Below are 24,846 nucleotides of genomic sequence, written 5' to 3'. Positions count from 1 at the left end.
ACCTGTTAATAAGAAAGCCAGCTAATATGGCAACTGAATGAATGGAGGTGACTATAAATATAGAACTGATCTGGTAAGATTACAAACTGAAAACATCAATATGGTAAGACATCAGTTGAGAGTGAAACTAGCTGGGGCATCCCTTGGATTGATGAGGTCCCTGCTATACTTGTCAGAGAACTGGGACATGGTGTTAAATATAAATAAATGAATAAATGTCCATTTATACTCAGAACAGCTGATGCTAGAAGAGTTTGAAACTTCATTGTGATTGTTTTATTGCAGCTGACATAACAGCACAGCAGGCTAACAATGGGCTGTGCACTGTTTTGTGGCAGCATAAAGGCTTGCTCTCGCAATATGTGAATTTGCTTCTGTGCACATCACTTCAGGACCACAGCCAGCCCTCATGGTATTGGAATAACCATTAAAAGAGGTACCATCAGTATTAGAAGCTTAAAAGGCAAAGAAGTAGAATTAGCAAAACCAGTAGTATACTCTTCTGAAAGTAATGTATGCTACAAAGAAGATTTAGCAACAGTTTTGGAAGAAAGTTTAATTGGCTACCAAATGTCCAAAATACATTAATTGAATAGGGTTGTGTAGGCAATATTTAATATGGAAATTTAGGTGATGAAATTTGTCTGTGCATGGAGTCCCCTTGAACACTCAAAAAAAAAATGAAATAAAAGACTAATATTTTACAAGGAGCAATAGAAATTAATGACAAAGAAAGAATAGTAGTGGTTGGAGATCTAAATAGTAGGACAGAAAATAAGAAATTGTATAGAGAAAAATAAACGTAACAGTAATAGCAAAAGGTTATTGTTATTGTATCAAATTAGAATTTTGTGCATGCCACACCTTCTTAATTACAAATACAGTATTTTAGCATAAAGACAGCCCCAAGTTTACATGGAAGGAATATAATAGAAACAAGAAAAGAATATAATAAATCATTTTAGGAAAGAATCTTTTATGCAGTTTATTATAATTTGAGATTGAAAGTGCTCATTCTCAAAACGTCAAATTGGAAGATTAGATTGTTGATTAAGTAACCAGAAATTAGAACAAGTTTTTCAAAGAGATGCTGAAAGAATTGAATCAGCTGTCTATATTGAAAGAGAAAGTTAGTAATTTTGTATGTCTAGGAAGAACTTTTAATGAAGATGGAAAATTGGGCACAGAAATAAACCAAATAATAAGTAAAGCAAGTGTAGGAAACTAGTTAAATTCATTTTCAGCAAATTAAATATGAAAAATACAAGATTATCAGTGACAAAAGACAAAATTAAGATTACAAACGTTTAACTTGTAGGTTAGTGTGATCTTAATTTTGTCTTTTGTCACTGCTAATTTTTATATTTTTAGCTCAGCTGAGAACTGGATAAGAAACAAAAGAATTGATCTAAAGTTAAAATCTTAAAAAAAATGACAGTTTTAAGAAAATTAAATAGTGCTAACAAATAGAAGCAATGGCAAGATCATTATTATTATTAATAGCCATATGGTGCAAGGAAGCCTGAAGCTTATGCTGCACTAGGAAAAAAAAAAATTCCCAAGTTACCCTGAAAGAGAGAGAGAGAGAGAGAGAGAGAGAGAGAGAGTCAAAAGTAGAAGAGAATCACCAAGAAAGAGAAGAATGATGATATCCAGCTCAGGACCCTGGGTGTGCCAAGCCAGGACTTACCAAATGTTGAGCCCCTGTGGTTATATTAGAAATGGAGTAACAAGGAAAAAATCTTGGGGGGGGGGGTGACAAGTATTCAATCAGAGGTAAGTGAAGCTAACTGTCAATGGTATATGGATATGTAGAAGGGGTGGGAGAAGGGAGAGTAGCTAAGCAGATATTAAAAAAAAAATGATAATAGACAGGCAAAGAGGAAAGTGGATAAATATTGTCAAGCAAGCTTTAAAGGAAAGAGGATTTTAGATAACACTAAAGGAGGCTTTAAAGATCTAAGAGAAAATAAGAGAGCATGGAGAGAAATAGTGAATGGAAGGCTGGTGGGCCAGATTATATTGTAATGGGACTGGTCCCATCCTTACTAGAGTATATCAGATTCGGTTAATGATGATGACAGTAATGTACATGATACTGTTATCATAGTCAACCATATTGACAAAGATTTTGATACCATTTCTTGCTGATCTGCAGTGTATTTATCACTCAAGAACTTGCCTTTGAGCACATTACTTTTGGCAAGATGACCTGCAACACCACTTCTCTTATTCTCACTGGGATGACTCATTTCATAGGCAGTTACACACACCCACACTTGCTCTTGATCTTGCATTTCCATGTGTATTCTGTGCATAATTCTCAGGAGGTATGATCATTATGGAGCTAAGCTTATAATTCAATCCCTGTAGAAATCCTATTACTACCAAATGTCCAAAATACGTTATTCTAATTTTGTTTATGAATAAATTAGGAAAAATCATATTAAAAGAGAGAGAAATCCATCCCATTTAAAAATACAGCTTTAAATCAACCCATTTGTATTAACTAAAACCTTAAGTTAAATAATCAAAGACAATTTGAAAATCAAATCTCATGCCATCTTTTGTAAACATCCCAGTGAAATGAAGCATCATAAACTTGCCTTAAAGTATTAGTCTTTTGACCATCCTTTTTCAAAGAGATGCTGAAAGAATTGAATCAGCTGTCTATATTGAAAGAGAAATATCTCATTTATAGCCTTGGGTAGGAATGATGATAGTCAGGAATCTTTCCATATCCTCAGATTTCCTTAATAGTTTTAGGGAAAACAAATTATAATCTATTAACAAAAAATGACATGAAGGAAAGATTAAAGTTTTTCATCAGAGGCCCAGGTGCATTACCACCCATCCTACTAATAACCTCAGGTTCCAATTAGGAAAGACTTTTAAGAATTCCTACAGTACCCTATGAGATTCAAACTTAGACTTCTCCAAATGAGTGACATGGCAAAACAAAGAGAATCTTCACCATTCAGGTGAAATGATTTCACATTTCATCTCAGTTGGTATACCACAAGTGGAGCCCTTTTTGTACTGTTATTTGTTTCTTTAATTTCTCATTTTCATCACTTCCCATAATTTCTTAAGCTGGTAATAAAGGTAAAGTGCAGCCATTATCAACCCACTGCAGGATGGAAGCCTCCTCAACAATTCATGCTTAGGGAAATGGACCATAATCTGCCACGCTGGTTCAGTGCAGGTTGGCAAATCAACCATATTCAGCAGTCAGGGGCTTGAACCCCGGTCTGCTCAAAGAGCATGTGCTACTGCACTCCCGCTCCTGACCACTCGGCTATGGAGGTAAAACCAAAGTTGCAATCCATTTCTCATTCATTGAAGAGGTAACTAGTAATAGTTTTATTATGTATTAACATATTGTCATTTTTAAATATCTGAGGTCTTAATAGTAATAGTAATGGAGGCATGTGATGCAAGAAAGCAAGCATATGAGTTTATGCAGCATCAGCCAAAAAAAAAAAAAAAAAAAAAAAATTTCACACATCCATTCCCTCTAAAGTTTGTCCAGTTCCTCTTTGAATTTATTTAAGCTATCAACTTCCATGTTGATAGCTTAAATAAATTCATCCACCCGCTCGCTAAAGGCAAATATCCACACATCTATTCTACAACTGTCTTTCCTCAATTTGAATTTATGCTTCCTCAGATTCATAATCTGAGGAATCAGAAGAATTCCAGCAGAATTCAGCATGCTCAACCCATTCAAGGCCTTATACACCTCAATCAGATCACCTCGCAGGTGCCTAGTCTCTAGCCACTGCAATTTGCAGAACTTACGCTTTTCTTGATAATTGTTGAGCTTAGTGAAGAGAAGGAAAACTGCCTAACTGGGACACATCTTTAGAAATGAGAAATATAAATTGCTTCAAGTAATAATAGAGGGAAAGAGGAATGGGGAGGAGGAAACTTTCTTGCCTGAAAAACATCTGCAACTGGGCTGGCAGATCAGCTGAGGATCTTTTTCATCTCGCCCAAGACAGAATTACAGCGTGGTGATCGCCAACCTCCAGTAGGAGGCAGCATCAAAAGAAGAAGCCTTTCTTGGTAGGAGGAACCCTTCTTTCCCCTCACCAATCTTGTTGCCCTTCTCTGTACATGTTCAAGCAGCTCTACATCCTTCCTAAAATGAGGCTTCCAGACCTGTACGCAGTACTCAAGGTGTGGTCTGACCATTGCCTTATACAAAGGGATAATAACCTTTTCTCTACTAGCAAAATTCCTGTATATCATTGACAATACCCCATGATCTGCTCTGGCGGCCTGTTTGCATTGCTCAGAAAACTTCATATTTGACTGCACAATTACTCCCACGTCTTTTTCATTTTCTACCACCCCAAGTATAGTACCACACAGATGGTATGTTTCTCTGGAGTTACTTCTACCCATATGCAGTACTTTGCATTTGTCAGTGTTAAACTTCAGTTGCACCTCTCAGCCCACCTGCTCAAATTTTCAAGATCCTGTTGCAGTAGCACACTGCGATTACTGTCATTAACAACCCTGCCAACCTTTGTGTTACCTGCAAACTTTGACATTAAGCCTGATATACCTTCATCAATATCATTGATACAAAATAACAGTGGGCTGAATCCTGGGGAAACCCACTAATAACGTTAGTCCACGAAGAGCAGCGTCCATTAATTACCACTCTCTGTCTTCTCCCACTCAACCACCCTTTTATCCATTCTGGGAATTTACCCTTAATACCATACTGCTCCAGTTTTTACAGTAATCTTCCATGCACAACAGTTTTCCTGAAATCCAATTATATGATATCAAAATTATTTTATTCATTCAGTTTCTTTGTAACCACATCATAGTATCCAATCAAATTTGCCAGACAAGACTTTCCCTTAACAAACCCATGTTGTGTGTGAATTATTACTGCAGTCTTGTCTAGATGATCCTGCAATGCATCTTTAACCAGTGACTCCATTATTTTCCCCAGAACATAAATTAAACTAACTGGTCTGTAATTACTTGTGTCACTCTTAGATCCCCCATTGTGAATTGGGGATACATTTGCACATCTCCAGTCCATGGGGACTTCCCAAGTCCAAGGATGCTCTCATAATTATGGCTAAGAGTTTGCTTACTTCCTTTGCTGCCACCTTTAATATAACTGTATAGATCCCATCCACCCGAGGTGCTTATCTTCTCTTTAAATTCAACAATTTCTCCTCCACTTTGCTCTCAGTTATTACAAAATCATTAAGCACCCTGTTACAGTTTGATAAACTTCTGGCATTTTCCTCCCTTAATAACTCTTGTGTGAATGTAGATGCGAAATACTCATTCCAATTATCAGCTATCTGAACAGGATCATCAACAGTTGAACCATCGATATCAAGTGCACCAATCTGTTTCATCCCTTTCCTTCTAGAGTTTATATAAGTAAAAAAATCCTTGCTGTTTTTCTTAGCATCATTTTCCGAAGATTTCTCATCTGCCTTCGCTTGCCTAATCTTCTTTGTGACTTGATTACAGACTAGCTTATATCTGCCATAGGCTTCTGTGTCTCCTGATAATTTATATGCATCCCATGCATTTTTCTTCTCTGCCACAAGTCTCATTAATTCATCTGACATCCATTTAGGCCTAAACCTTGAACAATATTTCTTAATAGGTATGAAAAGCCTAGTAGCTTCCACGATTAGTTCCTTGAATGCTTCCCACTTAGAATTTGCTGTTGGTAACATCATCAGTTTGTCCCACTGTACAAAATATAAAAACTGTCTGAGACCACTGTAGTCACCTTTACGGAAGCAAAAAACCTTCCCTTTACCCCTAATGGTAATTATGTCTTTAAGTAAACCCCACATCAGTATTCTGTGATTACTGCCACCTAGTGGTTCCTTTATCTGCAGATTCTTAATGCATGAAGAATAACTACTGATAATCGTAGGTGGTAGATGACTTTCATCAACCGGTGAAATACCACCACTTTGCTTATTGGAGGCTTGAAGTGGTGAAACCCATGTTTAGTCTCTAGAGCAAAGTTTCCGGCATCCCCCTCCCCCCATACTTCTCCTTCAACCCATGCACGGTACTAAGTACTATAGGTTTTGATACCTTTCGTGTTTGGGGTTTTCATAAAAAAAATAAATAAATAAAATAAGATCACGAGTATTACTCCCTCTGGTTACCCCCCCCCCCCAAGAGTATTACTTCCTCCCAAACATGCTGCTGTAGAAAACAATCTTTTGGACTCCTGTTGAATCTTTTGAAGTTGGCACATTTATCTATTACAATGAGAGTTGTATCTTTTCCATTATATTTTGAAATATCTAATACTGCTGCTTACAAAGTCTTTGCATCTTTTATTTGAATTTACTGTGTAAACCTCCAAACTGTCTAAACTCTAATTTTCTAATTATAGTCAGTTATATTTAAATTCATCTGCACTCTGTGATGATGTATTTCGCTGCTACAAAATCAAATTTAAAGTTACTTTTGTTGGCTGAATTTGATATTCAGAAGTGGTCCAATGATAACCCTTTAGCTGACACCCCTAAAAGTCATTGGCACATATGATTTATATGCATGGAAATGGAAATGTTTGCAATAAAGAGATTCAATAATTTAAAATTTGGCACTTTTTAATGTATTCATTTCCACTGACAGTGTAGTGGTTATAAGAAGAAATAATAAGTATTTTCATTATTAAATTAATTAATTCTTTTTTTAAAAAATTAACATCAAACAGATTAAAATATCTTCTACTATGGAAATATATATAGCGTTGGCTTTGCATTGCACCTTGTGTAGGAATGGACCTAGGTGTGACATTAGTGAAGGCTGAAAGTCAGGACCTGCTGATATAACATTGTAGTTTGCACACGTAGCAATCAGTTTTTGAGTTATCTGCAAGGAAGAATGGGTCAACGTCGAGATCTTTCTGACTTCAAACATGGATCGTTGTGGGGCCAAGACATGCAGGTGCCAGTATTTCAACAACAGCCAGTAGCATTAGCATTAACAAGGGCATATGATGCAAGAAAGCAGGCTTATATAGCATCAGCCCCCCCCTTCATTCGAAATACCTGTCCAGCTGAGCCTTAAATTTATTTAGGCTATCAACTTCCATAACAGGGATGAAAGTCTGTTCCACCAACCAACTACCCGCTGGCTAAAGGCAAATTTCTGCACATCTATCCTACATCTGTCTTTCCTCAATCTCAATTTATGCCCTCTCAGGTGATTATTCTGAGCAAGAGGAAGAATCCCATCGGCATTGAGCATGCTCAAACCATTCAAAGCTTTATACACCTCTATCAGATCACCTCGCCGAAATTGATAATCTTGGATGCTGATGTAACAGTAAAGGATTATTTTATTTCTTAAGTACTGCAGACAGTACTAAAGTGATGGGCACGTACTAAATTATAGTGCTGATGCTTTCAGAAATTTTTTGTTGTCATGTCAGCAGCTCACTAGTGACTGTTATATTTTGCATGCCAGACTGTACTAACTGAATGCTAGTACTGAAAAACTGTCATGTGACATTTAGGGTAAAAGTCTAACATGCTGATTATATATGTAAGCTGACTTCTACCTTTTTTTTATGTATATATGTTTTTGTAGATCAGGAAATAGATCTTTTATTAGATTTTATTTACTTTTTTTTATCGATCTTTATTACTTTTTATTTATATGCCTTTTTGATTTTCTAAAGTATAACTGCAAGTAGTACTATAGTTAAATTTGGTTTATGAGGTGTAGTCTTATCAAATGAATTTTTTAATTTTTCATTGCTAACAGAAAGCTACATTAATAAAATGCTTTACCTAAAAATATATTACAAAATAGCATAATTTAGTTTAGTTTCTTTTTTTTTTTCATCATGACAAGTTTGTGATCAAAATGTTTTTGCTTAACTTTGCTTGTCTTATACCCATCAATTCAGAATACATATTTTTTGATATTTATATATTGAAATGTGTTCTTTTAGAAAGAACCTTGTCTTGGCTCCCCAAGTATTTCTCCCCCTCTGTCTCCTGCAGAAAGTAGTAAGCTGTCTGTTCCTACAGGTAGTGAATGGTTGGAAGCAATTTGCTGGGAATCAGAATTTTCTACAGTGACTGGAGATCCTTATCTAGATTCATGCAACAAAAGAAAGAAATTCATGAGGTACTAGTTTTGAATATCTTTAATGTTTAATTACTGCAGTCGAACCATCGATATATATGTTCCACAACAATTGTATTTGGCAGTGATTTATCAGTATAACTATTTTGGTGTGTTAATTTAAATTAAAGTTTACATTGTGGCAAATAAGGTTAAATTAAATTAAAGTTGATATTCTGCTTATTTGCATAGCATTCAGGTTTTTCATACAAAGACAAATTGTGAAGAGAAAATTCATCCAAGTAAATCAATAAATGATTTAGCTCTTTTTTGTTAACATATTTCTAGAATTATCCAAGTCAAACTGAAATTGCAATTATCTGAGTAAACAAATATGTAATAATAATAATAATAATTTCTTTACTGAGAGAACAATACATTTCAAGGCTGCCCTGTTTTTTTTTTTTTTTTTTGTTGCACTGTAAGACAACTTACTGTGTACCATACTATTATCCTGTATACCATTCAATTACTCTACATACAGAGTGAGTTCTTTCTCTGGTTTTCTACCATACCTAAGTTTTAGATAAACAAAATTGGCATTCAGTGAAAATAATGGTAACTGGCTATCAGTTAAGTTTGTTATATATTTCATCTTGCTTGAGATGGAGCAAAACCTGAGTGCCAATATGCACTCTCTGTATTAAGTTTATTCTCATTAAACTGTTAGCAGCAATTCCACAATTCCTCAAAAGTATTAACTGAATTGTGCATTTATTGTTATTCTAGCCCTGTTGCTCAAAATTTCATTAAATTTTCTAAATTTAATGTAACCATATTAGCATTAATCGAGGCATATGATGCAAGAAAGCAAGCTTATGCAGCATCAGCCAAAAATCTCCCATTTCACCTATCCATTCACTCCAAATGCCTGTCTAGCTCAGCCTTAAATTTATTTAAGCTATAAAGTTCCAGCAATCAACTACCCGCTAGCGAAAGGCAAATTTCCACTCATCTATTCCACAACTGTCTGTCTTCAATTTGAAACTGTGATTATTCAGGTTCTTAATCTGAGCAAGAGGAAGAATCCCGCCAGCATTGAGCTTGCTCAACCCATTCAAGGCCTTATACACCTCAATCAGATCACCTCGCAGGTGCCTAGTTTCAAGGCACTGCAATTTTCAGACTAAAGCCTTTTTGGTAAGAGCACCCCTTTGTTCCCCTCACCAATCTTGTTGCCTTTCTTTGTACTCTTTTTGCAACTCTACATCCTTCCTAAAAGGAAGCCTCCAGACCTGTACACAGTACTCAAGGTGTGGCCTGACCATTGCCTTGTACCACAGGATAATCACCTCCTTGTCTCTGCTAGCAAAATTCCTATATATCATTGACAAGACTCCATGACTTGCTGTGGCAGCCCATCTACACTGGTCAGTGAACTTCATATCTGACTGCACAATTACCCCCAGGTCTTTTTCATTCTCCACTTCCCTGAGTGTAGTACAACACAGTTAGTATGTTTCTCTTGAGTTACTGCTACCCATATGCAGTACTTTGCATTTGTCAATGTTAAACTTCAATTGCCACTTCTCAGCCCATCTGCTCAAATTTTCAAGATCCTGTTGCAGTAGCATACTATCATTAAGAACCCTGCCAACCTTTGTATCATCTGCAAACTTGGACATTAAGTCTGATATACCTTCATCAATATCATTGATGAATACACAAAACAACAATGGCCCAGCACCGAACCCTGGGGAACTCCACTAATAACATTGGTCCACGAAGAGCAGTGTTCATTGATTACCACTCTCTGTCATCTCCCACTCAACCATCCTTTTATCCATTGTAGAAACTTGCCCTTAATGCTATACCACTCCAATTTGTACAGCAGCCTTCCATGTCCAACAGTATCAAAATCTTTCCTGAAATCCAAGTATATGATATCAAGATTATTTTTGCAACCAGTTCCTTTGTGACCACACCATAGTATCCAATCAAATTGGTCAGACAAGACCTCCCTTTAACAAACCCATGCTGTGTCTGAATTATTACTGCAGTCTTGTCTATGTGCAATGCTTCTTTAACCAGTGACTCCATTATTTTCCCCAGAACACAAGTTAAAATACCAGGTCTATAATTACTTGTCACCTTTTAAACTCCCTTTGTGAATTAGGGATACATTTGCACACCTCCAGTCCACGGGGAGTCCAAGGAAGCTCTCATAATTTTGGGTAAGGGTTTGCTTACTTCCTTGGCTGCCTCCTTTAATATAACTGGATAGATCCCATCCATTCCAGGTGCCTTATTATGTTTAACTTCAACAATATCTCCTCCACTTTGCTCTCAGTATAGTGCCCATGGTTTAATTTCATTAAAAAATGGGCACTACATGAGTTGAAAAAAATTACTAAAACACCAAAAAAAAAAAATTGTTTTATATTGTTTTGTTTTGTTTTATATAAAACAGCATTTTATATTATTCTACTGCTGTTATATAACAGCAGTAGCTGTGGGGTGATTACTTATTTTAGTAATATTTATTATTAAATTATTACTGAGTGCCAATATGCACTCTGTATTAAGTTTATTCTCAGTAAACTATTGGTCGCTTTTCCACAAACACTCTAAAGTATGAACGTCACACTTCACAGCCAATTTGAATTTTGCAGTTACTGTTATTGTAGCTCTTTTGTCCAAAATTTCATTAATTTAAAATATCTCTAGAATTGGGATAATAGTAAACATCCTTTAACTCTAAGAAAATTCTGATTAATTCAAATATTTTTAATAATGAACAACCAAGTTCACTACAAATGTTTAAAAAAAAAATTGGTAAAATACTGAAAACAATAGCATTATACAAAAAAAAACAATGTTTTATATAACAGCAGTAATTGTAGTATGATTACTTATTTATTTAGTAATGAATATATTTTAATACATGAAATTTATTCATAGTGGAGGACTTGCAGAACAAGCAATGAGATTGCAATCTAGGGAAACATCATTAAGAAACATATGGATGCACGAGAAGTCTAAATTAGTCAATAAAGGTAATGTTTATTTATATTAAGGAATTATATACTTCAATGTTGACATAATTGTAGACATTCTTTTGTGTTATCTCTCTATACATTAAAAAAGTTTTCCTCTTAGTGATATTTATTCGAGCCAATGGGAGAAGACGGTGGGGGCATTTGCGTCTCTACAAATGCGCTGGTAAATAATTACATTGTTGTCTTCCATTGAAAGACAACTGCCTCCATAACGCTCACCAACCTCATGCGCATGCTTCACTGTCTAATACATGACCATGCCCAGCATCATTTGATGTTTCATTGTAATGTCAGCTGATGAAGGGACCCAATATAGTTTAATATTTTGTAAATATTTCAGATCTTGAATGTCGCGTGGTGGGATAGCCAATGGGAAAAGAGGGATGCGAGTCACGTGGTACAAGTGGACGGGGCAATTATGTCACTACAAATGCGCAAGTAAATAATTATGTAGGTCATTCCTTGATTAGATATAGATCAGTGTGTTTTGACAGATGTGTCTTTTACATAGAAAAGATTTGACTTATTCCGTCATACCTCTACATTTTACGTAGAAAAGTGTGCACGGGTGCTGATGAGTAAAGCGAGCAGGGCGCAAAGTCCCCCTAATCTAAATTAAAAATGTTTTGCATTTCAGGTTGAAATTGAACAAGATATTATTATATAACTTTTCTTTGATGTGTATTTGAACTTAAACATTTTGGGAAATTTATTTATTGGCAGCTGTGATTCAACTGCAGAAATGTGTCAAATAGAAAACTTTGTATCACCTTATGCTATGCTCAAAAGAGGGGAAAAAGAAAGGGTAAAATTGTTGCTTGAAATCCATACTGTTATATCATTCTCCTTGATCTAATAATAAAATTTAAAGGGAAATTATCCATTGGCAGCTGCATTATAAACTTGTAAAAATTTGTGCAAAATATAAATCGGATGTATTCAGACCATTGTTTTGTGCAAGGAAAATAGTGAGTGCTGTTCGTAACTATTTTTTGAAAAGCATATTATCATATACTCTCTCTTTGATGTTTACTTTTTTAGTAACAAAACGTGAAGGAAAATTATCTACCTGGCAGCTGCATTATAGACTCAAAAACTGGTGTTAAATAGAAAACTTCACATCCACCTTACATTGTGCACAAAAGGAAAAAGGTGCACAGTACTCATAAAAAATAATTTTCTTGTAAATCATGTTATTTAGCACCTATCTTGGATTTGTATTTAACCTGGAAGCATAATTTTAAGGAATTTTTTATTTTAAAAATAGTTATTGTATTTATCAATAAGATATTTTAACCTTGAAAACTAGATAGTACACTACTGAACTGGGGAAGGGGGGTTCAGTAAGACACTTTAAGAAATGCCAATGCTATTGAATTTTAAAAAGCAGGTCTCCTTAACCACAAGCAAAAACATGCCAGTTACTCATATGTTTACTTAAAGGATTAGGGATAAGTGTCAGATGGACTGAGTCAATGAATAGGAAGTTTTTCTTTGATAGTGATTCCCAGTAGTAGATATTTGTTGGATAAATAAATGCAGCTACAGTAGTGGGGAAGCAGCTAGTGCTGATGCAGAAGCTGCAGAAAGCTGTCCAGTTGAGTTAGCTAGGTAACTGAAGAAGGTGGCTACACTAAGCAGCAGATTTTCAACGTTGACGAAACGGCCCCTTATCGAAGAAGATGCTGTCTAGGACTTTCATAGCTAGAGAGGAGAAGTCAATGCCTGGCTTCAAAAATATAGTAATGATAAGTTTTGGAAAGGAAACTTTGAAGTTTCCTTTCCAAAATATGTTTTCCTTTCCTAAATATGTTCCTTCAACATTGAAGGAACATATTTAGGAATATAAAGAGCATATTTAACGTGTTCTTTGTGATTGATTGTAATCAGAAAAAGTCTGTTGTTATTTTAATATGTCTTACAACTCATTCCCTGTATTGCAAAGTAATTCTCAATAATCATTTTAAAAAAAATTATATTGCTTGTGTTGAATGCAAAATCAATTAATTTCAAGATTATTAAATTTATTGTTGCAATGTGTAAGAAATTTGTATAATTAAGAGAAATAAAGCACTAATATATTATAATCTGTGAGGCACAAATTTGGTAGTTTATATGCTATTGAAATTCAATAAGATGTAAGAAACTTTAATCAAAAAAATAATAAATACGTAAAATAAGAGTTTAGCCTGTGCAAGATCACAATCCATTATTTGTCACCCAGTTACTATGACTTAAAATTAGAACTATGTTTTTGATGAATTTTAGGTAGCGAGAGAATAGAAATACTGATATAGGAGAGATAATCCAAAGTGTGTACTATTAAAAAGAAGTTTAAAAAGCAAAGCACATATCATTGACAACACAAAACTGGCTATAGTGATAATACTGTGCTTATATATCAACAAATTGGGGACTTTTAATTGCCATTAAAAAGCAAATCATTATGAGCAGTTGAGGGTGTTTAATAGTGCATCTTCAATTTAGTTTTCCTTTTGCATATCTCATCATATGTGTGAAATTAAAATTGACATAATTATCAGCTACTTAAATTCAAAAATTTGGGGGTGTTAGAATTTTTCCTCTGATGGTTATCAGATGTACATGCAAAAATTTCAGTCTCCTGGTTCAAGCAGAGGTACCTTAGAATTTAACTGCACAGATATTAAACTCTCATTTTTGCCCTCACAAATATCTTCTTCAACTTGGGCCATTATATAGTTGTAAAAGTTGTGTTTCCACTGTCATGTTAGGATATTTTCTATTTTAATTCATCAATGGAGGGAGACTGGATTTGGTAGTTACACATTTCCCCATTGTTTAAGATAAAATTTATGGAAAATAATTACCAGATCATCAAATTTTAATAAAACAGGTAACAGGTGTATAAAAAGGTATATAAAGAAGTAGCATTCATATATAGAAGGAATACAGATTGATTCTTTTGAAAAGTTTAACCATTAATTCTATTGTCTTTCTGCAGTTACTTTTCAAAAAATAAATCTTATAACATACTGAATTTAGATAATTATTATTGAAATTTGTGTTCTTTAGTATTAATCCCATTCTTTTGGCTGTGATCCCTTTAACATCTTCTGTTTGTGAAGTGTGAATAATTAAGATCATTCTTGGAATTATCTGCTTTGTCTATCATCCACAAATAATAAGTTGTTTACCTTTCGAGTTGGCCCCTCCGTAGCCAGGTGGGCAGGAGCAGCAGCAGCAGTGCGTAGCACACACTTCTTGATTAGACCGGGGTTCGAGCCCGTGACCACCAAATACGAAGGATGCAGAAAGGTCAGGAAATGACCACTGCATATCCCCGGAGCAATATGGCCTTAGTTGCTAATGCTCCTAAAAACAACAACAACAACAACAACCTTTCTATCACAGAACTAGTTTCAAATGATTGCCATTAAGTCGTAATTTAAACCAATAAAAATACATAAATGGTGGAATTTAAAAATAGAATATCCTTGTGAAAAGCAGGGAACCTCTTCATCTTTGTTTTTTCCCTCCTCCAGGCTGCAGACTTCTATGTGTCTATCTACTTTCAAACAGATAGCATAAATGAAGGATTCTCCTGTCATTGATTTAAAACAAATGCAGGATAAGTTCTGAAACAGATGTTGATGACAGTCAAATTCTGAACTTATTGGCCCAGGTGCCAAGCAATTTGTGACTAAATGATTTTCTAGTGATTTCTAGTTTTTTTGTTCCTATTGTTAATAAATCTCCTTATTTCATAGCAGCTTTTGTTTCAAAAGTATTTGAAAAGTGCAAGAAAGGAAAGTTACCCTTTTTATTTTGTTTATACTAATATATACTAATCTTTGCTTGGTCATACTAGACACTGTTCCTGCTTTCCTGTGGCAGGGCTGGAAGCCTGGGTGGTAAAAATAAACTCCCAGGGCAGAAAAGAACTAATGTGGATCCATCACTTCAGCCTCTGAGCTCAATTTCTTCAGAAACACAACCAGTTTTGACCAATGTCATCCTAGGAGACAAAGAAAATAATTATTCCATAAGGAATGACCATGGTCACTAATAATGCATTTTCAGACAAGTCAATATATTCATCATTAAGTTCACTTTTTCCATTTCTTATTCAGAAATATCTCAAGAATGCTGCTGGATCACCTAAAATGATGAAAGGACCATGAACTATAGACACTCTAAATACCTGTGAGGGCATCCTGTCTGAATGAGACTTACTACACATCTCTGAAGAACAATTAGGTCAAGAACTACGAGAAAACAAAGTTCCACAGGTGAAAAGAATTAAAATTAAGAAAGGTACTGACCTCATACCTACATGCAGTGTTATTCTGGCATTTTCTGCACCAGTGTTTCCAACAACAGTTAAGCTGGATACGTGAACTGCCATATATGACCTTATATTCTTAATCCTGTTAGGTGCTTCAAGTGCCAAAAATTTGGCCATGCTCAGCCAGTATGCAAAGGAGACTTGTTGTGCCTGAAATGTCGGTCCAAGGAACACATGCAGACTGCACTGCATGTGTTCCTTGGAACTATCCAACTTATTTAAAAGTCTTGAAAACAGTAAAGAAAATACAAAAGTCTAAGCTAGAATATAAAGTGACTTCCAAGAAGCAAGGAAAAAAATTTTACTCATTATGCTGAAATATTTATTTGCAGCTGCAACACAAAATACAAATACATCCCTTGTCAATTGGGTACAGCTGTCTTGGCAATCCCTGCAGCAGTCCCTTAAAGAACACATCACATGCCACTACTACTACTACTACTACATCAAGGATCAAGAAAATAATACACCAGTCACAATACCATATACTGCTACTCCAGCCCCTCCAGATAATGCAAGACTGAAGAAATCTAATTCAGTGAAGATTGTGCAGTCTTTTTCATCTACAGACATTGAAACTGATGATACAACTAACTTTGATGAAACCATCTAAGAGACCTATGCAGAGGAGGATATGGATACTCCACATCCCATATTTCAAAAAAAAAAAAAATGTTAAAATTGGAGTGCTGTAAACAGATTGTTGTTAAAATGCAGTAAAAAACACTCTTCTTCCAATGCTAAATGGACAATTTGTACATTGAAATTGCAGAGGTCTGTGTAGCAATATTGATGATATCCATGGCTTGACTAATCAGTATCAGGAATGTGTGAACAGTGAGGGCGATCATTTTTAACGCCTAAGGAATTGTGTATTTTTATCTGTGTATTTTTTTACCTTATATAGTTCATGTATAACAACTGTATACCTACTTTTTCTCCACCTTGTATTATTCAGTATCAGTCTATTATCCTACAACCTACGTAGAATATATTTTTCCTTTTTTTTTTTTTTTTTTTTTTTGTCTTGCTACCTTTTGGCCCTACTGAGATTATGCAAATGGTATAATGAAAGTTAATTGATAACTTAATATATTACTTTTGGTTTTCTCTTTTTATTTTTTACAGAAGAAACCAAAGCACTTCATCTGAAAGTATTAGATGCCAGTGTAGAAGGAGGAATGGTGTTAGTTTGCTGTAAAATTTATGGAACATATAATTGGAATAACAGGGATGAACCTGAAACAACTGAAGTGCATTCTTTCCTGAATTGTATTAAAATCAATGATGAACCTGCATTTGGACATTCCTCACCTAGTAATTATGTAAAAATCTCAGAACATTCTATATTTAGAGAAGGAAGAAAAGATGTGTCCCTTCAGTTTCAAGAGGAAGGTCATATTTCTTTTATAGATAATTTTTTCACTGTATTGATTGATATCAACAAATACAATGAAATGAAACTTTCAAGAGGCAGCATTTTTCAGATATTCCCTCCATGGTAATTATTTTGTGGTAAATATCATTTATTCTTAATAATACTAATCATAGTTCTCAAAATAATTCCACATATTTTAGAAATTGCAGAGATCATTATTTTATAGAAAATGAATTTAACAGTCTCAAATGTCTAATGTTGCTGATCATCATGCACTATATCCTGTGTAAAAGTAACTGATAACTGTGATATCAGATGTCATCAAAAGAACAAGAATATAGTTTAATGTATTTACAGAAAGTAAATACATTTAACTAAATTCTTGTTTTATTGATGAAACTAAAGCACATTGAGAGCATAAAATCAAATATTACTAAAAACATTTATAAATTGGCTAATTTATGATTTCACATTAATTTAAGGTAGTATAAGTTAATCATTTTGGATTAAAATTTTGACAGGGAACAGTAAATTTCAGTAAAAATCGTGACATTATCTTTGTAATGAGACACTAATGCCTTCTAAAAGAATATTTTCATAGCTGCTGTGAGAGCCATCTTGCATATATGTGTGCATCTGAACACATATGTGCAAGATGGCTTGTGATAATTTATCTTATGATGACTTCAGATGACTTACCTGCAATATGGTAGTAGTAGTAGTATCAAGCTTGCTACTAATACTACTACCAAATAGGAACCAACTTGCGATCAACTTTGGTTTAGGCTATTTAAATTCATGAATAAACTGGCTATATATATATATATATATATATATATATATATATTTTTTTTTTTTTTTTTTTATAAAAACCCCAAACACAAGAGATAATTAGAACCTATAGTACTTAGTACTGTGCTTGGGTTGGAGGTTGAGAAGACGAAAGAAGATATCTGTTGACATTAGACTTGAACTTCTGTAGGCTGTAATTTTCAGGAAATACATACGAAGGAAGGTTGTTCCAGAAAATGGCAGTTGAATGAATAAACAAGGAAGACGAAAAGTTGGTTCTGTGAGTTTGAAGTTGGACAGTAAATGGATGTTGGCTAGTGGTGACCCGTGTTCGGACTATTTTGAAAGAGAGAGCGAGAATTATAGAAGCCAGTTCAGAAAAAGAACAGTGCCCATGGAAGTATCTGTAGAAAAGGCATGCAGCAGAAACAGTATGTCTATGAGACAGCGAGTGGAGAGACTCTGTTAGAGAGGAGTCATTAATTAACCTAACTGCCCTCTTCTGAATGGAATCTAGAAGCCTGAGAGAGGTTTTGGGGCACCACCCCAGATGTGGGAACAATATTCCATGGTAGGGCGGATTTGCAATTTGTACAGAGTTAATAGCTGCTTGGAAGAAAAGTAACGCCGAGAGCGAAAGAGAAAACAAAGTTTTTTAGATGCAGAGGAAGCAATATTTGTAATATGCTTGTGCCAAGAGAGATTAGAAGTCGGGGTAATCCCCAAAAGAGATATATCATTTTGCCTAGAAATTGGAGTGTCAACAAAGATAAGCATAGGAGCAGAAGAATTCTTTTTGCGAGCTATAAGACAAGACTGAGTTTTAGAAAGATTGAAATCAACTAAGTTGTCTTCGCCCCACTGGAGAATTACCTGGAGATCAGCATTTAAGGAATTGGTAGTGGATATTCAAGATGTTGAAGCTGATTGGGCAGGGCAAGTTTCTCAAATTGGAAAGTGGAATGTAATGTGCTATCATCGGCAAAACTATGGATAGAATTTCCAGTCAATGGAAGAAGGTTATTAATATACAAGAGGAAAAGAGTGGGTGAAAGAACTGAACCTTGGGGGAGCATTAGTGGAAAAGTTAGAAGACAGAGAGCCATCTATCATCACCATCAGTAAGTGATCAGAGAGAAAATTAGATAACCAATTACAAAAACAGTTGGCAAACCATAAGATGGAAGCTTGTTTAGGAGATCTTTATGCCAAACACAATCGAAAGCCTTTGAGATGTCAAGAGCAACTGTTTGTGTTTCCCTGAACTTTTCCATTAAATTTGTCCATAAATGGGTAACATAAGCCAGAATATCACCAGTGGATCGACACTGACGGAATCCATACTGGCGATGGTTGATCAGACGGAAGGTTTCTAGGTAATTTAAGAGTTGGCGGTTAACTGATTTCTCCATTACTTTAGAAAGAGTAGAAGTAATTTCAATGGGACGATAATTGGATGGAAGGGATTTGTCACCCTTTTTAGGAACTGGCTGGATATGAGCAAATTTCCAAGCAGAAGGAAAAACACCTTTGGAATAAGAAAGTGAAAAAAAAAGGCGGCAAAGAACAGGAGGAAGTTCAGGAGCACAGGTTTTGAGAACAAGTGGAGAAATACCATCGGGACCTGGAGCTTTCTTAGCACCAAGATTCGTCAAAATCCTTCTGATATCCTTTTGACGTTAGACCACAGGAGGCATTGAATGGAGCGTGTTGGGAATGGTGGGAGGTGTTTTACCAAGATCATTAATACATGAGTTAGAAGAAAAATCGGATGCTAGCAGGTCAGCTTTATCCTTGACTGAAGTGACAACAGAACCATCCAGTTTTGGCAGAGGTGGAAACAGAGATGAGCAAAAGTTGCAGCCAATAGCTTTGGCAAGAGACCAGAATGCTCGGCTGCCATTAGGGCAAGAAGCAAGTTTTCTACTCTTAGCCTGTTCAAAATCTAGTTTGGACTGGTTAATAACTGCTTTACAATTGTTGTGAACTTTGGTGTAGGCAGAAAATGAAATTGAAGATTTGGAAACAAGCCAATTAGGATATGCAACATTCTTCTCTTGAACTGCCTTAGCACATTTATTGGAAAACCAAGGTTTAGATAAAGGACGAGATTTTAAAATGGAGTGTGGAATAAAGGATTCCATTCCTACAAGAATAATTTCACTGATTCACAAAAATTTACACACGTACACCAGCCTTCAGAGAATACTGCCCTTGCTCCTGTGGAACAACGTGCTGAGAGCCGTGAGCCTGCTGTTATTTAAGGAAGTGTTGTACCATAAAAATCTTACTGTTGAGAAAAAAGGCAGATGCCTCTGAAAGCTTCGGGATTTTAGCAATTTTACTCTCATTGTTTTATCGGTATTTTAGTGATTTTAGTTTCACTGTTTTATCGCTTTTATTTTCTCATAAATTTTTCTTATTTTATATATATATATATATTTTACATTTTATTGTAAATAGATTTTATTTTAATTCTATATTAATTTAAAGAAAAGTTTTATTTCATCAGTTGTATGTATATTTTACAGTAAAGTAAATTAAAAGTAAATTATTTCAGCAACGGTTGGTGTACGTTTGTAAATTTTTGTGAATATGAATTTTCCCAACCCCAGAGGCCTATTTGAAGAAAATAATTTCACTGACATGATCGGAGCAAACATTGACATCAGAAGTTTTGAAACAGTAATCCGACCAAGGAAAATAAGAAAAGAAATATCACAGGTCATCCCATTTTGCATTCTTGTAATGCCAAACAACACGAGGTTGGGAATAACCATGAAATAAAGGCTCCATTGGAGAGGAGACAATCACCAAGTTGTGATCTGAGGTGCCTAAAGGACCACTCACTTCGACCGTGTACTTAGAAGATTTGTTTGTGAGAAAAAGATCAAGCCTGTTGGCTGCATGATTAGGATTGTCCGGTATTCTTGTAGGTAAATGAACAATCTGTGCAAGGTCATTAGTAATTGCAAAAGCCTCAGCATCTCGACCAGCTGGGTCGGTGTGACTAGAAAATGGAAGCCAGCTGGAGTTGTGAACATTAAAATCACCAAGAAAATTTACCTCACTGTTAGGAAAGTTGGACTGGAGAAAGTTAAGTTGCAAAGAGAGGAAGTCAAAGAGCTCCAAGTGATTAGTGGATTTGGGACAGTGGTAGAGACAACAGTTGAATTTGATGCAATGAGGTAGAGAGATTTGAAGCCAGAGGAGATTCCAAATTACCAAGTCTCTGACGGGGAATATCAGAACGGACATATGCACAGTTACCACCTTTGAGGTGAAAGGAATCATACAGCGAATAATTTGGGGAACTGAGATGAGCAGTGGTTGAATCAACTGATAACTGAGATTCTGTCAGAAAAAGTACATGGGGTTTGGAAGACTGCAAGTGGAAATGGACATTGTTGAGATTAGAATTGAGACCTCGTATATTTGTGAAATGAACTAGGAAGTGTTTGGGAGGTTTAGATCTTTTCACAGATAAGCTTACTCTATTAGTTTGACAATTCATGGTGTATTCAATAGTAAGAAAAAGTGGGGGGGACATGCTGTATGAAGTAATGAAATTTTTGGGTATGGCATACACATGGTAAGAATATACCCAGATCCTCGACATAACGTGGCCTCGACAATGCTCCCGCATACACACTACTCGGACTCCCTCCAGAGTAGAGTAGAGTAGAGGTAGCAAGATTATACACTAGCTGATCTGGAAGCCTCCTAAAGAGTTACCAATAGGTTCGGTCCGGTGTACTAACTAGCGGCCGGCCTGCGAATACCGTTTTAGAGCTGTACCCTCAAAGTGTAAGGAAGATTGGATCTCACCATGATGTTCATCATAACCTCAAAAGTCATCAGTCATACTGCATGATGGAAGAGATGGAACTTAGCTCTGGAGACTAAACATGGGTTCCACTACTTTAAGCCTCCGATAAGCAAAGTGGTGGTATTTCACCAGTTGATGAGAGTCACCTACCACCTAGTATTGCTTGGTAACACAGAGGGGTGGCATTCCTCCATGTGGTGTGGGCACCACACCTCGAATCCTGCTTACGTTGGTTCACACCTGGTGGTCACCAACAGTGTGCATGTGAATGGAGGTTATACCCAGGGTTACTAATAGTCCCACCATCGTGAAGGTGCAAGCAGAGGATTTGGCTGTCACAGATCGTCCGGACTTCGCCAAAATTGGGTCCACTTGACTTGAATGTCACCCGAATATTAGTTCCATCAGCGTTTTAGACTCCCAGTAGCGAGTACAGCTTGTCTGGCATATCTGAGAGAATGTCTGTGACAACGTCAAGGACATAAACTATAAGTTAAAATGTATGGCTTATATAGCCAATCACTACTATATCCATTTTATTCATAAAATATATGAAATTGGTTGCAGGAAACTATATTAAAATTGAAATAAGTGATGTGATTTACAAAAAAAAAAAAAAAAAAAAAAAAAAAAATGCACTTACACAAATCCAAAAATTAAGGAACTGTTTAAGTATATAGCAACAAGTAGCTCAATAGTTATGTACTTTAAAATGCAAAAGGCTGAATGCAAATTGTGGACATGATTCTCATGGACAACAGGCCTCAAGAATAGTTCCTTGCAACTAATTGTTTATTTATTTATCCATTTTTTTAAATAGGATTTAATTTCTGTTAATCAACTTTTATATTTGCAATTTAATTTTTTATATTTAATTAAATATGAAATCTAATACTATTATTACATTGCACTAATAACATTCTTATTATATAAGATTTTTAAATAGTATGAACTAGAGCGCTAATGCTCAATACGTTCTACATTGATATCAATATATTTGAAAAATTATAAGAGGTTTATCTCAATATGATATGTAGAACACTTCTGTATGATACTCTCCAGAAATTAAAACGAAAACAATTAAAAAATTGAGAAACTTACATTACAGTCAAAAATAATTAAAAATCAATTTAAATGAAATTAAAAATCAAGTAAAAAATTAATTTAACAAAAAAATTGAAAAACAGTTTTCCTTCTTGAAGCTGACAATGCTTTTTGACCATATGTTGTAATCACAGGGATGAAAATTACCGAATAGGGGTGAGCATGAAACTTAAATAGGGATTATTTGTCTTCGTGCATGTGCTTTAAAAGACCACAAATCGGAGATTAAATATGGCTGGCGATATTAACAGAATTCTCATGTAATTTAATTTTGATGGTTTCTGCAATTAATAGTCTCGTATAATTACGTTGGACACTAAGTATTTTTGCTTCATTAAATAAGAAAGTATGTTTTTTGTTAACGGCATGAAAGGCTAATTCTGATGCTGCTGAATGAGGAGCACAACCTGAGGCCGCATGTTGATTAACACAAAAATTGAGAGGAAACCGCGTAGAAACTTGATAAGATGAGTCGCAATTGCCACAAGAAATGTTGTATACCAGGTCATTTATTTGTGTTCCAAACGAGGAAAGGACTGAGTGATTTTTCAGTATAGTGTATAATTTCCATATTGGCCTGGACACAATTTTAAATTCAGTATTTTTGAAGAATCTGTTAAGCTGTTTGTGCCACTGTTCAACATATGGGACAGAAATAAAGTATTTTTTGATATTACTATTGTCGGTCGGTTGGTGTAGTGTTTTGTATCCTATCCTTAGCTTGTATCCTAATTCAGTTTATTGTAGCAAGGGGATAACCCCTGTTTAAGAATCTGCTGGTTAATATTTGTATTTCTGTGCCCAAAGCTGATTCCTTCATTGAATATTTATAGGCATTGAGAAATTGATTACAGATAATCGATCTTTTGTAGGTAAATGGGTGGTAGCTGTTATAATGCAGAAGCATATTGGTGTTTGTAGGTTTACGATAGAGGTTAAATTGGATTTTATTCGAGTCCTGAGTAAGCATGAAATTTAGAAAATTTAATGACTTAGTATCCATATTCTCCCTTTCCAATGTAAATTTGAGTTTAGAATGAATATTATTAAACGAATGTAAAATGTCTTGGATAGTGCTACTATCAGTAATAACTAGAATATCGTCTAAATATCCCCCATAGTATGTGGGGGATATTTAGACGATATGGGGTAAAAAAGGCATCAAATGTATACGCTAAGATACCTCTCCAATCTGCAGCTGCTCACGCAGCGCCTTTATAGCCAGGTGGGAAGGAGCAGCAGTGCATAGCACACGCTTCTTGATTAGACCGGGGTTCAAGCCTGTCACCACCAGATACGAAGGATGCGGATAGTTCAAGGGAATGACCACTGCATATTCCCGGAGAAATATGGCCTTAGTTGCTAATGCTCCTAGAAACCAAATAACAAACAAACAGCTGCTCACGCTTAATCCCATTGGTAACCCAAAAATTTGTTTGTATACTTTGGCTTGAAAGGTGATATAGTAGGCTTCAACTAAGATATTCATTAAATGAAAAATTTCCTTAATAGGAATCTTCTTATAATTAATCAGTATCGAGTTATCCAAAGGATTAAATTATAATTTGCCACCTCGAAAACTGCCTAAAAAAACAGTGCGTAACATATATTGAATTTGGACTTCGTAATGTTCCACAAAAAGACTTATTTATTCAACAAGTTAATCAAGTAGTAGTAGTAGTAGTGGCATGTGATGCAAGAAAGCAAATGTATGAGCTTATGCAGCATCAGCCAAAAAAAAAAAAAAAAAATCACACCATTCCCTCAAAATGCCTGTCCAGTTCCTCCTTAAATTTATTTAACCTATCAACTTCCACAACGACAGATGGAAGTTTGTTCCAGCAATTAACCATCCACTGGCTAAAGGCAAATTTCCACACATCTATTCTATATCTGTCTTTTCTTAATTTGAATTTATGCCTCTTAGGTTCGTAATCTGAACAAGTGGAAAGATCCCATCAGAATTCAATGTGCTCAACACATTCAAGGTCTTATACACCTCAATCAGATCACCGCGCAGGTGTCTTAGTCTCCAGCCACTGCAATTTGCAGAACTTAAGCCTCTCTTGGTAAGAGGATCCCTTCATTCCCCTCACCAATCTTGTTGCCCTTCTCTGTACTCACTCAAGTAAATCTACATCCTTCCTAAAATGAGGCCTCCAGACCTGTACGCAGCACTCAAGGTGTGGCCTGACCATTGCCTTATACAGAGGGACAATCACCTCCTTCTCCCTGCTAGAAAAATTCCTATATATGATTGACAAAA

At 35.4% G+C, this 24,846-nt stretch overlaps 1 protein-coding gene across 1 annotated transcript in view; it reads left to right on the top strand.

The window, feature by feature from the left end:
* Positions 1-24,846, top strand: part of LOC150082756 (uncharacterized) — a 60,617-nt gene that overhangs the window by 14,735 nt on the left and 21,036 nt on the right. Inside the window, exons 4-6 of the mRNA XM_090378268.1 lie at positions 7,976-8,154; positions 11,053-11,147; positions 16,606-16,978. Of these exons, the coding sequence (XP_090234394.1) occupies positions 7,976-8,154; positions 11,053-11,147; positions 16,606-16,978 (647 nt within the window). The remainder of the gene's footprint in view (positions 1-7,975; positions 8,155-11,052; positions 11,148-16,605; positions 16,979-24,846) is intronic.

Source organism: Mastigoproctus giganteus, chromosome 7, assembly GCF_048544385.1.
Source record: "Mastigoproctus giganteus isolate SK-2022 chromosome 7, ASM4854438v1, whole genome shotgun sequence".
Lineage (NCBI taxonomy): Eukaryota > Metazoa > Arthropoda > Arachnida > Uropygi > Thelyphonidae > Mastigoproctus > Mastigoproctus giganteus.
The sequence above is the reverse complement of the archived record's forward strand: the minus strand, read 5'-3'. Positions and strand labels throughout refer to the sequence as shown.